Source organism: Tachypleus tridentatus, chromosome 11 (assembly GCF_004210375.1).
Source record: "Tachypleus tridentatus isolate NWPU-2018 chromosome 11, ASM421037v1, whole genome shotgun sequence".
Classification (NCBI taxonomy): Eukaryota; Metazoa; Arthropoda; class Merostomata; order Xiphosura; family Limulidae; genus Tachypleus; species Tachypleus tridentatus.
This window is the reverse complement of record NC_134835.1, coordinates 61,924,336-61,938,494: the sequence shown is the minus strand read 5'-3', so window position 1 is coordinate 61,938,494 and position 14,159 is coordinate 61,924,336. Positions and strand designations below refer to the sequence as shown.

At 33.8% G+C, this 14,159-nt stretch overlaps 2 protein-coding genes across 3 annotated transcripts in view; one reads left to right on the top strand and one right to left on the bottom strand.

Annotated features, from left to right (window-relative positions):
• The window catches only part of LOC143232284 (uncharacterized), a 50,113-nt gene extending 48,325 nt beyond the window's left edge, over positions 1-1,788 (bottom strand). The window contains exon 1 of the mRNA XM_076467494.1: positions 1,477-1,788. The gene's annotated coding sequence lies outside the window, so the exon portion shown is untranslated. The remainder of the gene's footprint in view (positions 1-1,476) is intronic.
• Positions 1,182-13,748, top strand: LOC143232283 (apolipoprotein D-like). 2 transcript variants are annotated; one of them, XM_076467481.1, is made up of 5 exons: positions 1,188-1,368; positions 1,786-1,919; positions 4,620-4,705; positions 10,615-10,719; positions 13,458-13,748. In XM_076467481.1, the coding sequence occupies exons 1-5, from the start codon at positions 1,252-1,254 to the stop codon at positions 13,586-13,588; spliced, it is 573 nt and encodes a 190-aa protein (XP_076323596.1). In that variant the 5' UTR covers positions 1,188-1,251; the 3' UTR covers positions 13,589-13,748. The 2 variants fall into 2 exon arrangements, with proteins under 2 accessions (XP_076323597.1, XP_076323596.1); XM_076467482.1 differs by lacking the exons at positions 10,615-10,719; positions 13,458-13,748 and adding an exon at positions 6,032-6,269 and having other exon boundaries at positions 1,182-1,368.
• The last annotated feature ends 411 nt before the right edge of the window (positions 13,749-14,159 follow it).

Genomic DNA, 14,159 nt, shown 5'->3' with positions numbered 1-14,159 from the left:
ACGAAAGCTTGAAAATATGTCCTCAAATTGTCAGGTGTTCATAAAACTGCTAAATCTTCTATCAACTGTGAGATATTAATGTATTTAAGCAGACACTAAAAACTATGGGATTTCCTTACGTAATACGAAATATTTTTGATGATATTCTAATATTTGATGTCAAGTATAAAAAAAAAAACATTTTAGTGAGCTTAATCCTATGGAAACGGCTAAATTGTGGATAAAGTGGCTCTTACTTTGGCATCTCCCAAATCTGGCGCCCGGGAGGAAATGCCCCCTCTTGCATACCATCCCCCTGCTGAATCCAACGATAGCCAATAGTTTTATGTTATCATACAATGAAGTAAATTAAACTAGTAATGTATTAGACCTAGGTAAATACAGATTATATAATAAAGTAGGTTTAAACTGTTAATAAAATAGACCAATTTACACACAGTTCATATAACGGAGTAAATTTAAACTGGTATTTTAATAGGCTCAAATCTATTTAATTACTTTTACTTTAATTTTCTGACATATCAGAGTTATTGTTGTTTTTTATCTTTTGGCTGTTAACCATTTTAGTGTAATTTATGGTGTCTTTTATATGCTTAAATAGTGTTGTACATGGAACACATCTGTTGTAATTATTGATTTATTTTATACTGAACAAAATGGTGTCTAAATATCCTACTTCATCATTTTTTAGGCATATAGATGTCCGGTGTCCAGTTGATCTGGTTTCACATATTGTACATGTAATGTAATTTACGATTTTCTCTTATGTTTAGCATCTCCTATATATTGTCACACTTATTTTCATACTGTGCCCATTTCTAAACATTGTAAATGTAATAAGAAGGTATTCCTTTACACAACCTATTAAAGTTATTCCACGTATAAATTTACATGAAAATACAAATATTTTCACTAAAATTATTCATAGAAACAAATTTTTAAATTGTTATTTAAGTGATTAACCTTTAAGTAAACACAAAGTGAATTACGTAACTACACACACTTATATAAGCACGTTATCAAAGTTGTTATATAACCATTTTCAAACAATAAGTATTACGTGATATTTTATCGCTTGGAGAAAAAGTACACTTAACAAACTGGGACACAATAGAGATAAACAAGTATTATCAAAGATACTTATGTAATAATTAGAGTTGCCTCAGAACTCATTATAAAGGTTTGTCTCCGAGTATCTACTGTTAAATGTTAAATTATATTCGGCACACATCACGTTAAATTTTTGTCAACATGAAGCCATTATGTCTCCTACTAATGACTCCTGTGGTCTTCACTAATGTTCTAAAAAAGAATGTGGATCTTGGGTGCCCTGATCCCCCTGTCAAGAAAGGTTTTCAAGCAGATAAAGTAAGAAAAAAATTACTAATTTTTTTTTATATCTGTACCACCCATTTCCCAAAAAAGAAACTTAAACAATACAGACAATTAAATTCATAATTTAATTGTTAGTACTACCTGTCTTCCCTTGTATTTTGTCTTCCTGTCAGTCCACTTTTGAACTCCTGAAGAAAAAAAAAAGTCAAACAGTAAAAAATAAAACTTACTTTGATATATTATTACCAGTTTTTGTTTTAAACGACTATGTTTACTTTATTTGCTTAACTACGCAGCATAAAGTTATATGCATTGTGCTTTGGAAGGGAATATTTTTTTAAACTGTGTAAAAAACAAATATTTGTCTACCTTGGAGTACATGTATTGTTCTTTGAAAATAAATATATTTTACATTTGTGTGAAAGCAAATAATTATTTATCATTTAAAAGTACGTAGGTACATGGTATGAAATAGCCAAGATGCCAGTTCCATTCCAGATCAACCAAAAGTGTGTTACTGCCAAATACGTCATGAAAGACAATGGTAGGATTGGCGTTTTCAACCGAGCCATCGATATCGAAAGGTTCTCTAATCTCATCTTTTCTTATTGTTATTATTTAGCGTTTCTTTCAAATGTCGTTAAGATACTAATGAAATATTATATTTGCAAAGATGTTGGTTAAATAAACCGTAGTAAAACTATTTTGACGAAATGGACTGAGAGTTTTGTATGATATAGTAATCATAATAATATATATCGAATCGAACGTATTATTATTATCACATAAACGTTACTTTAACCGACTTTGTTTGTTTGTTTGTTTTGGAATTTCGCACAAAGCTACTCGAGGGCTATCTGTGCTAGCCGTCCCTAATTTAGCAGTGTAAGACTAGAGGGAAGGCAGCTAGTCATCACCACTCACCGCCAACTCTTGGGCTACTCTTTTACCAACGAAAAGTGGGATTGACCGTCACATTATACGCCCCCACGGCTGGGAGGGCGAGCATGTTTAGCGCGACGCGAGCGCAAACCCGCGACCCTCGGATTACGAGTCGCACGCCTTACGCGCTTGGCCATGCCAGGCCCCCGACTTTGTTAACACGTGACTTTACTTTCAATACGAATAAATGTGCTTCACTGTTTAATATTTGTCAGGTTTTTATATGTGTGTATGGGTAGGATTCTTTACAGTAGGTGTCTGTAACTTGTTAATGATACATTTCAACAGTAAACGGACCGCACGCAAACAATATTCGGAATAAATCAATCATTTTTACAAATGATTTTTACACAGTTAATGATCACGGTTATATCAAGAACTTTTAATAATCGTCTTTGTTCGTCCAAATTTAATACGAGTTGGCTCATTCTCGTTAGAATTCGATTTGCAAGACGAATTGTTCTTCTCTGCTTCATTATTACAATACAATCTGCGATTACTATACTTTAAAAAGTCGCCACAATGCACCTTTATGGCAAAATCTACTGTCAGTTTTCTAAGTATGTAAAAGGGTCAAATTGTTTGTATTAGGTGTCTGTGATTTGATGATGATAACTGTCAACAACAAAAGGACAGCACACAATCTACTTTTTTAAAAATAATATATTCAGAACAAATCAAACGTATGTTCAAACATTCATTTCACAATTGGTTATCAAAGTTGTAACTAAAGCTTTAAATAATTCTCTTTTTATGTCAAACGTCCACACAACTGAGAAGACGAATTATTTTTCTCTACTTTGTTTCTTACTGCACAATCTTAGATAGATTCACTAAAGTTATAATGATTAAGCTGGCAAAAGATTATCTGTGTGCAAATAATAGATGTGATATTACACCATTATAACACCAGTAATAACTCTGTTCTTACTGCTGTGTAATGTCACCTATAAAGGACTATGTTTTGCAGAATTAAAAGTTATATATTATAAAGGTGACGTCTCATAAACGAATGATTACAAATAAGCTTTAACAAAGACTTTGTACATTACGCAAGCTTTAGATCACAGTAATACCGATAATAATTTAAGTTACAGTCGTCTTTCCTTGACTAGAATCTCGTAAGAATAGTGTTTAATAGCACTTTCATAACACTTTATTTCACGTTGTAACAAGGCCTCTAGCCCAATGCCAGGCAGACTGGATGTTGAATTGGCAGCTATATAAACAAGGGTTTATAAAAATAATAATTTAACAGCCTCAATAGTTACATCTATAGCTTAAAAACTACCATATCACGTGGAAGTAAAGTTATACTTGGAATACCATAAAAAATAAATACAAAATAAAATTCTGTTTATGTGTATATACATTGGAAACCTTCTACTTGTGAAATAACAGTTGATAAATATAAGAAAAATGACATATTATTTAAATTGCTGTAACTAAACAATGTTTACATACATCAAAATAAGTTTGAAAAGTTAAATTAAATATTTATGATCATGGAGTTAGTAAAAGCAGAGTTATGAACAGTTCTAAATGGTAGCCTTAATCTATATATACTTTTGTATTTATAGATTCTTTTCCATAGAAAGTATAACTATATAAAGGTAATAACATTCTAATTAGTGTACTCGACCCACGACTGCAGGAAATGGAATCTAAACACGATTCCATACATTCCTGTCCTTTCAAACATAGGGATTTTATAATGTTACGTTTAATCCTGCTATTTGTTCATAAAAGAGTATCGCAATAATTAGTGGCTGATGTTACCGATTAGTTTAGTCGTCTTACCTCTGGTCAGCATTTCAAAATTATTAGAGACAACTACAGATAGCTTAGTAGCTTTGCCATAAATGAACAAGCAAACAATTTTTCTATCTAATTAAAACTACAGAGGTGTTTTTGTAGCTTGAGGCCAGGTCGTTATGGCTTTCGACCCGTAATCTGAGGGTCGCGGGTTCGAATCCTTGTCACACCAAAAATGCTCGCCCTTTCAGCTGTTATAATGTGACGGTAAATCCAATTATTTGTTGGTAAAAGAGTAGCCCAAAAATTAACAGCTCGTGATGTTGACTAACTGCCTTTCCTCTAGTTTTATACCCCTAAATTAGGGACGACTACCACAAATGTCCCTCGTGTAACTTTGGGCAAAATTAAAAAACAAACAAACAAAAACAAATTTTGAAGCTTGAGATTGAACTATCTAAAAAATTAATTCTTATTTTCATATTTATAATTATTCATAATTATATTCCTCATGATTTTTAATTATTTCATAGAAAAATAATTAATTACATGAATTAACGTCGTTTTCTATTTCATGTATTGAGCAGTGGCGAAATTATCATTGCAATAGAAGGAGAGGCCTATCCACCGGACCCGGAAGTTCCAGCTAAGCTTAAAGTCGAGTTTCCGACAAGTATGTACATACGCTTGTTTGTTTGTTTGTTTGTTTTGGAATTTCGCACAAAGCTACTCGAGGGCTATCTGTGCTAGCCGTCCCTAATTTAGCAGTGTAAGACTAGAGGGAAGGCAGCTAGTCATCACCACTCACCGCCAACTCTTGGCTACTCTTTTACCAACGAATAGTGGGATTGACCGTCACATTATACGCCCCCACGGCTGGGAGGGCGAGCATGTTTAGCACGACGCGGGCGCGAACATGTACATACGCCTATTTTATCTTTTTATCAGTTATCATTCCAGAGAAAGTCATTGTAAAGGCATTATTTAGTTCTGTTGTTTTTAAAATGTTTTAAACCAGAAACTTATTTCATACATATAGTCAAAGGAATCCAAACAATAACATTAAACAGAATCGTCTTTAGCGTCCTGTTTGTTAATTTGTTTCTTAAAAATTCTTTACACAGTTTGAAATTAGTAAGACCAAACCTAACAGGCGGACTCGGGGTGACCAAGAGGGTCTCCTTACTTGTATGATACAGTCCCCTTATAAAGGGAGTCTAAAATATGCCTGGAAAATTATACAGGCATGATGGGAATCTAACAGTAGTTTTTAGAGTCGTTTAATTTGAATTCGACATCGAATTTTGTGTAAATCGGAACCCTGGAGCGCTGTGTTTAAAACTGCATCCCTAATCCCACTCACAAACTAGCAGGAGCAAATGTCGCACAAATGATCGGATACCACAGGTTTTTTTGTTGTTTTTTTTACTGGGACGGATCCCTTTTGAGATAGTTCTGCATTGCATGGAGATAACAAAGGAGTTTGATTGGTATATTTAGGCCCTCTGTGAATTATGAGTTATCTTTAACCCATAGCGGGGCTTAGGTATCTTATACTAGTTGCTTAAAAACTAAGAACTTCTTTAGGTAAGAGGGCTCTAAAGACACCGAACATTTTAGGATGTTGTTCATATTTTTCTTGTACTGGTTCTGTTTTGCATTTTTTTTAGAAAGAAAACTAAGCGAAATTTGTTTAAAAACACACTACCTGTTATAGGTGCCAATGATCCTTTGAGTTTAAATTGAAATTTAGTTATAATATTATTGACCATCATGCATTCTATTCCTGATTAATGAGAAATCTACTAATTTTACCAGTTTGATTTATTTGGCTTCTGGCGAGATATTAGAAGGAAAGGTTTGGGGAATTTTGTTTTAAAAGGTGCGTTTTTAAATGAAGACATTTGATATGGAAGTAGAAGTTCCTTATTGATTAATAAGTTTGGGTTATTTCTTTTAATTTGCTGCTTTTGTTTATTCAATGTTTCTATCACTGTAGGGCCCGGCATGGACAGATGGTTAAGGAACGCGACTCGTAATTCGATGGTCACGGGTTCGAATCCCCGTCAACCAAACATGCTCGCCCTTTCAGCCATGGTGTTTTATAACGTGACGGTCAATCCCACTATTCGTTGTTAAAAGAGTAGCCCAAGAGTTGGTGGTGGGTGGTGATGACTAGCTGCCTTCCCTCTGGTCTTACACTCCTAAATTAGGGACGGCTAGCTCATTGTTTAACTAAGCAATTTATAATAAAATCATGTCCTGAAGAAGGACTCTTTGCACTGATTTATTCATAACTAATTAAACCTTAAAGGGACGAGACGATAACTGAAACGTAATGAATCAAGTACTTTCAATGACATGAAATATTATTTATTGTAACATAATCCAACATACATGGGCCCGGCATGGCCAAGCGTGTTGAGGCGTGCGACTCGTAATTTGAGGGTCACGGGTTCGCATCCCCGTCGCGCCAAACATGCTCGCCCTTTCAGCCGTGGGGGCGTTATAATGTACGGTCAATCCCACTATTCGTTGGTAAAAGAGTAGCCAAGAGTTGGCGGTGAGTGGTGATGACTAGCTGACTTCCCTCTGGTCTTACACTCCTAAATTAGGGACGGCTAACACAGATAACCCTCGAGTAGCTTTGTGCGAAATTCAATAAACAAAAAAACCAACATACATTTTTACCACGCACACGAAACAAGTCTGTAGGTTTAAGTTGACCTAGAGGGGGCAATATCATACAATAAATAAAACAAGAAAACCACAAGATTTCCACATGTCAAAACCAATATTTTAACAACTGATCCTACATAAGTCATCCGTGTTCAGATTCAATTATGTCAACATTTATTATCTGTAATAAAAATAATAAATGAGTGACTTCCTGCTTATCCATCCATTATCCTATAGCCAATGGTTTTTTACTGGTCAAGCTTGATTTTGCACAATTTGTTTACTTTAGTCAGCTATGAAATGTTAGGTTAGGGTGTACTTTGGGGCGGGGACGTTAATATTTATACCTTCAATTTGAACAAGCTAAACTCTAATATATACAGTACTTTGCAAAAATGATAGGACAAGAGAATATTTTGTCACTCTTTCCATTTTATGGAGCTAATTATTCGACGTAATAACAGAATGTAAATTGCAACATTATGGTAATGCTTCACTGATGGGTGTTGACAATCAAGGTAAGAATACATATAATTCATTATAATTTCCATATAGCTGTACCATAAGGGTTCTGGTCGAATGAGTATATTAATCAAATTTAGGGTCTGAAATAACAGTCGTGATGCCTCATGTAATGTCTTAACTATGTGAAAAGAAGCTAACAAGGAACAGGTATGTAGTGCCATTATATGTTAGAATATATCAGTTTAATAGTTATCCACAAATAAACCTTGATAAAAACAGTGTTTAACACTATATATTAAATTCTGTTGTCATGCCTTGGCCCAAAAAATGTAGAGAATTGTCAGTAGAGCAGAGAGTTCTCATAAAAGTTTTACTTTATGTTGGTTGGACTCTCCCATACACCACTGCAGACTTGAAACGCTCTCCAAACATTGTACAGTACACCTTACATCATGAGACCAAGAAAGGTAAATTTGAAAATAGGAAAGAAAGAGCAAAACACCTAAACTCAATAATGCTGATGTTAAGTATCTTCGTTTATGCAGCCCTAAGAACAGAAATAAGACTGCCACTTATCTCAAGTATCAAATAAACAACCATCTACCAAATGACAGAAAAGGGTCCAGATCAACAGTATCAAGAAGATTAAAAGAGAATGAAATATTTGGACGTGTAGCAGTTAAGAAAACAACAACTTTATTTTGATTTCTAAATATTGTCTGGAGACTGACATTTGCTAAAAAGATACAAAATCTGAACTGTTGACTAGCGGAAAAGAGTATCATAGACGGATGAGTCCAAGTTTGAAATATTTGTTTCAAAGTTTAGGTTGTACATCGGGCAGAAGAAAGGTAAAAGATACTTCAATGTATAGTATCTATCACGAAGCATGGGGGAGAGAGTGTAATAGTTTAGGGGTGTTTTTCTGCTGAGGCGACAGGATTTATTTGCAAAATAGATGGAATAATGGACTAGCACAAGTACCATTATTGGTAAAGTATTCTACTATTAAAAAGATAATGACATCAAACACTCAACTAACTTATACAGAAATTACTTAGCTAAGAAAGAAATTGCTCGAGCCAATCAAATGACGCAATGGCCTTCAAAGAGCCTCGGTATCAACCCAATTGAGCAGATCTGGGACTTGATAGATCAGAAACTTGACAAATCAGAAACTACTTACAAAGAAACTTTATGGGGAAATACAAGGACAGTTGAAGTAAAATCCTAAAAGACAATTCGATAGCCCTCATGTAGCTTTGCACGAAATTTAAGACAAACCAAACCTGAAAAATTGTTTGCAGTTACTGAAGCAAAATATTAACTGCTGAACCTAAGCACTTCCAATGAGTTGTTTATGTTGCAACAAATATTCAGATTAATGAAAAATTGATGTGTCATCTGTGAATTACCTTTCATTGTTTTTACAGTAGCTTGGAATCTAATTTTTGACTATGTCCTGACACTTTTACACAGCACTATATATATATAGTAAGCCCGCACTCTGAACACACGAGCTGATTGGCTTCCTCAGGGAAGGGGTACCAAAATTAGCAATATGATCTCGTCTTCTTTTACACATTCCCCTCTCCACCCTCCCCTGAGATAGCTAATTAGCGTACAGGGCTTAGTATTTTAGTTATGTCACAAAGTTTACTATTTACAACTTATTAAGTAGAACAGATTGCGTTCAACACGACAAACCTTCTTGGATAAAGCTATTAATCTCACTCGCATTTTTCACAAACGAGGTTCCTCCTATCGCATTTTACACACACACAAAAAAAGAGCATTCAGTTTTTATGGGAAATCAGCGACGTTTTTACTATTGATTATGGGTTTATAAGTTTTACTTTACTTTTAAGAACATTTATTTTGACTTTATAATTATTTTCGACACTGGTTAGGGTGATAGTGAACTACTGACTATTAATCACCACTGATATACGCTCTCATTATGTATGGTTAATGCTAGCTAAATATCAGTTCTTTATACAGTATGATATTACTTATTTAGCTATATTAGTTCTTTTATTTACTTTATTTGCCATATCTACGATTATTGTAACTTTTCTAAGTCTTATTATCAACACACACGATAGTGTGTCTTGTGGCCGATAAAACAGTCTGCATAAAACATTGTTTTTATCATCAGGAGAGATATTAGTAATATTCCGCTTTCTGTAGTTAATCTATCTACCATATATTTTCATCATTTCAAAGCAATCCATTGAGAACTACCTTAAATTTTACGTATCCAATTCTATTGATTTTCTTCCTATCTCTTTCTTTGGCCCTGCATGGCCACGTGGGTTAAGTCGTTCGACTCGTAATCTGAGGGCCGCAGGTTCGAATCCCCGTCGCACCAAACATGCTCGCCTTTTGAGCCGTGAGAGCGTTATAATGTGATGGACAATTCCGTTATTCGTTGGTAGAATAGTAGCCTAAGAGTTGGCGATGGGTGGTGATGACTAGCTGCCTTCCTTATAGTCTTACACTGCTAAATTAGGGACGGCTAGCGCGGATAGACCTCAAGTAGCTTTGCACGAAATTCAGAAACATTAGTTAGCTAGGCCTCGTATTTTATTTTACCCACCATCACATCTAAAGTTAAACAAAAAAATGTTCACACTTAAGATGTTTTTGATTAGATTCTTATTATACTTTTAATGCCCTTCGCTTGAATTTTCCTTATTCTATCATTTTCACGCACTTCATTTAAGCTACACTTTCCTGTAGACATTATGTGTTAGATCGATAAATCCTGGACTATTTGAAATTCTTTTACGCAGGTCAGACAGACAAGTTCACGTTGACGTAATTTTATTTGATAAACCTACGTGAAAAGTAAACAACTAAATACAGTAATGGTATTTATAATAGTGTCCAAAGTGAGAAACATTTACGAGCGTTCAGTGTAAATAACAGTTTTACTAATTAAGACGAGTAAACTCATTAAAACGATGGATAAAACCAATAGTAAAGAAAAAGGTGTTTATAACAATCTCTGAAACGAACCGAAGATAAATTATTGCGAAGTAAAAGTTGTGATAAAGGGAAACATAGCTGAATATGTAGAAATGTTTTAATGCCTGTTCACAAAATAATAAGTACACGGTTTTGAACGAATCCTACATCTGTATTTTATACATAAATAAGTCGATAAAGCCCATAGAATTATATTTATTGTAATGCTGATTTTTAGCAAATTACAACACATTAAGAGTTTCTTGTGTAAAATACTTTGCAGATAAAAAACAATAAAAAACAGAGTTAAAATTGAAATTAGTTATCACGTGTTGACAACATTGGGCTTTTGTGTACCTTACTTATGGCATTGAAAAGTTTGACTAATAAAAAAATAGGTGAGGTGATTCTGTCATAAGATGGAATGGTTTGTGAGACATTGAATAATGATTGTATTTTTATCTCTAGGTAACTCTACCTATAACACCGGGGATTACTGGGTCTTGGATACTGATTACAACACATATTCAGTTGTATATGCATGCACCAGCATTGGTGGGGTTTTTCGTAGAGGTAAGTCAACTAACGTGAGACATATTATTTATAAAAAGTAACGTCCATTCTGTCACAGTTGTTGGATTTAGCAATTTTATTGTAAAACTGTATAATATGCTTTGTTTGTTTGTTTTATAAGGGAGAATCGCACCTGCAATTCTAGTGCTATGAACCTTCAAATTCATTGCTGATAGTCTGACAAGGTCTGGTGGTTAGGGGTGCTCGACTTGCAATTTGCGGTTCGCGGGTTCGAATACCCAGTGAACTAGGAGCGGTATAACGTTACGATCAATCTCGCTATCTGTTAGTAAAAGAGCAGCCAAAAGGTCAGCGATGAATGGTGCTGACTAGCTTCCTTCTCTCTAATTAAACACTGCTAAATTAGGGACGGCTAACGCAGGTAGCCTTCGTATAACATTGCTGGAAATGCAAACCAAGCTTACTGCTGAGTCATGAAAGGGGGGGGGGAATGGCTGTCTGCTTTCTCTCCACCATGGATAATAGCGCCTCGAATTTTAGCGTTAGATGTCCGCAAACTTGTCGCTAATCCATCGAGAAACGGCTTCTGACAAATGGTTTATAAGTGTAACAATTACTGACCCAGGAAAAGTGAACAGAAGGGATTTATATATATCGCAGTGTCTTAAAACATTTATGCTTATATTTGCGTCCATGAATTTAACTTAACAGCAGACAACTAGGTGAAAAATTTAGACTTACATACTATATTTTCGAGACCAAAAAAATTAATCAGTTTAAATGTGGTTACATTTTATATATTCCTTTCTCATGTGAAAGAATAAGTCTATATTTTGAACTTAGGTTACTGAATTAATGAATTGTAACAACAATCTTTTAATATGAAGTGTAACGCGAAACAGTTATATAAAAATATCAACTTTATTTAGATAAGTTGCTTCTGAAAGTCGGTAATCGTAAATAAAATATGATAAGTGATGATTACACTTTAGCCTATCTCTAAGCCTAAACAACCTAACAAATCATCTATCATATACCCCGCTTTTAACGACTGTAGGTTTTCAATTAAACTGAGACTATAGTAGAAAATATTTGAGTCAGAAACCTTATTTTTTATTATTAACAACACCGTAAGAAACTGTAGGATGGAATATTAGAGTTTAACTGTTGCCAGAGTTTACTTAGTTATTAAGAGAAGTAGTAAACGGACGAATAAAACAATGATTATATAATACACAACAGTTAAGTTCAATTGTGAAAATTTAGAACAGTTTTAAATCCAATGAACTTTGTGAGTTATTAGCACTTTTTTACCTCTGTTTATCATAAAATAATTTTTACTGGCCTCTACACCAATTTCAATAATTTTATCTCCCACTTTCCCAAACATAATCTGGTTATATCATTGTTAAACAGTGTTTTTAAAATTTAAAATTTGTCCTAATTATTTTATTTTACATAAAGAAGTTAACTTTCCACATAAACACATATTAAATAATGGCCATCCCCAAATTTTCCCTTCCTTTTATAGGTTCATAATCCCTACAAATTAAAAACAACAACTGTCTTTTCTAATTAGAGAAAAAAAAATCTACCTTCCAGTTCAGCTCAGAATAATATATAGACCTGGCGTCCACATTAAACGCTTACTTCAATACAAAGATCAAGCAAGTGCCTAAACTTCTGGTGATCTGAGGGTCGCAGATTCGAATCCGCGTCACACCAAATATGTTCGTCATTTCAGTCGTGGAGGCGTCATAATGTGACGATCATTCCAACTATTCGTTGGTAAAAGAGTAGCCCAAGAGTTGGCGGTGGGTTGTGATGACTAGCTGCCTTCCCTCTAGTCTTACACTGCAAAATTAGGGACGACTAGCTTTGCGCGAAATTCAAAACAAACCAAAAAAAACACCTAAACTTCTACATTCATTGATTACGTAGGTTACTAAAACAAATAACGAATTAAAAAGTAGCGTCCGTGAACATTTAGAAGTACCTAACAAAATCGACCGTCCATCACCTAAGCTCGGCCATTCATTCATTCGTTCACATTCTGATGCTACGGGTTACAATATTTTTTTAACGATTTCTCAACACTTCAGGATCCTCAAACCTTGAACTATGCATTAAAGACAGTTTACTCATAAATATATACATTGTTTTATCCGCCCATTTACTCTTTTTTTAATAACTAAGTAAACTAGTTATAATTTTAGCTCATAACCATTTTTGGAACACAATTTTCAGATTTCACCGAAGATGGAATAAGCTATTCCGAAACGTTTGGATGTTTTATGTTTCATCAACCGTCTTCATCTTCATTATTAGACTTCGGTTTTCCGATCATGAATCCATTGTCAAAATTATTTGAAATTACGATCAGTGCTCACTCACTCGAATAAGTTCATCTTGTTTTATTGTATACAAATTGATTTTGTTATGAGAATAACCAAAGTACCAACTACGCCATAATATCAGGTTAATCTACACAGAATACAAAACCACTGGCGTATAAAGCTTAATGTGCACTACTAGTTATTTTTAAAATAAAGTCTTAACTTCAAGATCTTTTTTTTTACCTAAAACCTTACTTTGTTTGGTTTCGTAGCAACCAGTTTGAGTTCACGTGCTTTTATATTCTGTGATAACTTAAGGATATTGATATTAAATGTCGTTTGTAATGTTTCATGGTATTTAAATAATTTCGTATATTTGATACAATAAATCAACTTTTCGAATAATATTGCTTATTATTATAATTTTTTCCTAATTCTCAGAGTCTTGCTGGATTTTAGCCCGAAAGAGGACGCTTCCTAATGAAACCATCGATAAGCTATTTAACTTCCTTGATACCAATGGCATTAATTCGAAAAAACTTACTATGACCAATCAAATAAACTGTGACTGAGCTTTTCGAGTACTTTTCTTTCTCTCTAGATTTTTTTTGTATTAACCGTAAAAACTATGTAACAAGAAATAAATAACAATAACTACCTGTGATTGTTACCGTCTTGTTGCTTTTATGAGTGTAAAACTAAAACGGAATAAATAGTTTCTTGAAGCTATAACGTATTGAAAATAATCTTTATTTTATCGTGTTTATTCCAAACATCACAATAATTAAAACTGTGCAAATAATGGACTTTCATTAGTCTTGTTTCTTTTTCCCTGTTGCAAGAAATAAATTAATGAACACCGATATTGGTGTCATACTTAATATATTAATACTAATACTACACAAACTTCGTATTTTTACGTATTTTATAAAGTCTACAAAGTTTAGTTGTTCTTGAACAAAAGTTTATTTTGTCCAATGGATTATTAAAATACGTTAATTTGTTGTTTAGCATGGTATGTACAGCAAATCTAACCCTTGGTGTCCGTTACTTGATGAGCTAATAACATATTTTCAAAACAACTTTTCACATCTGAGTTACCTTCTACAGCTATTGAAAAACAAACAAACAACTACTTAGATG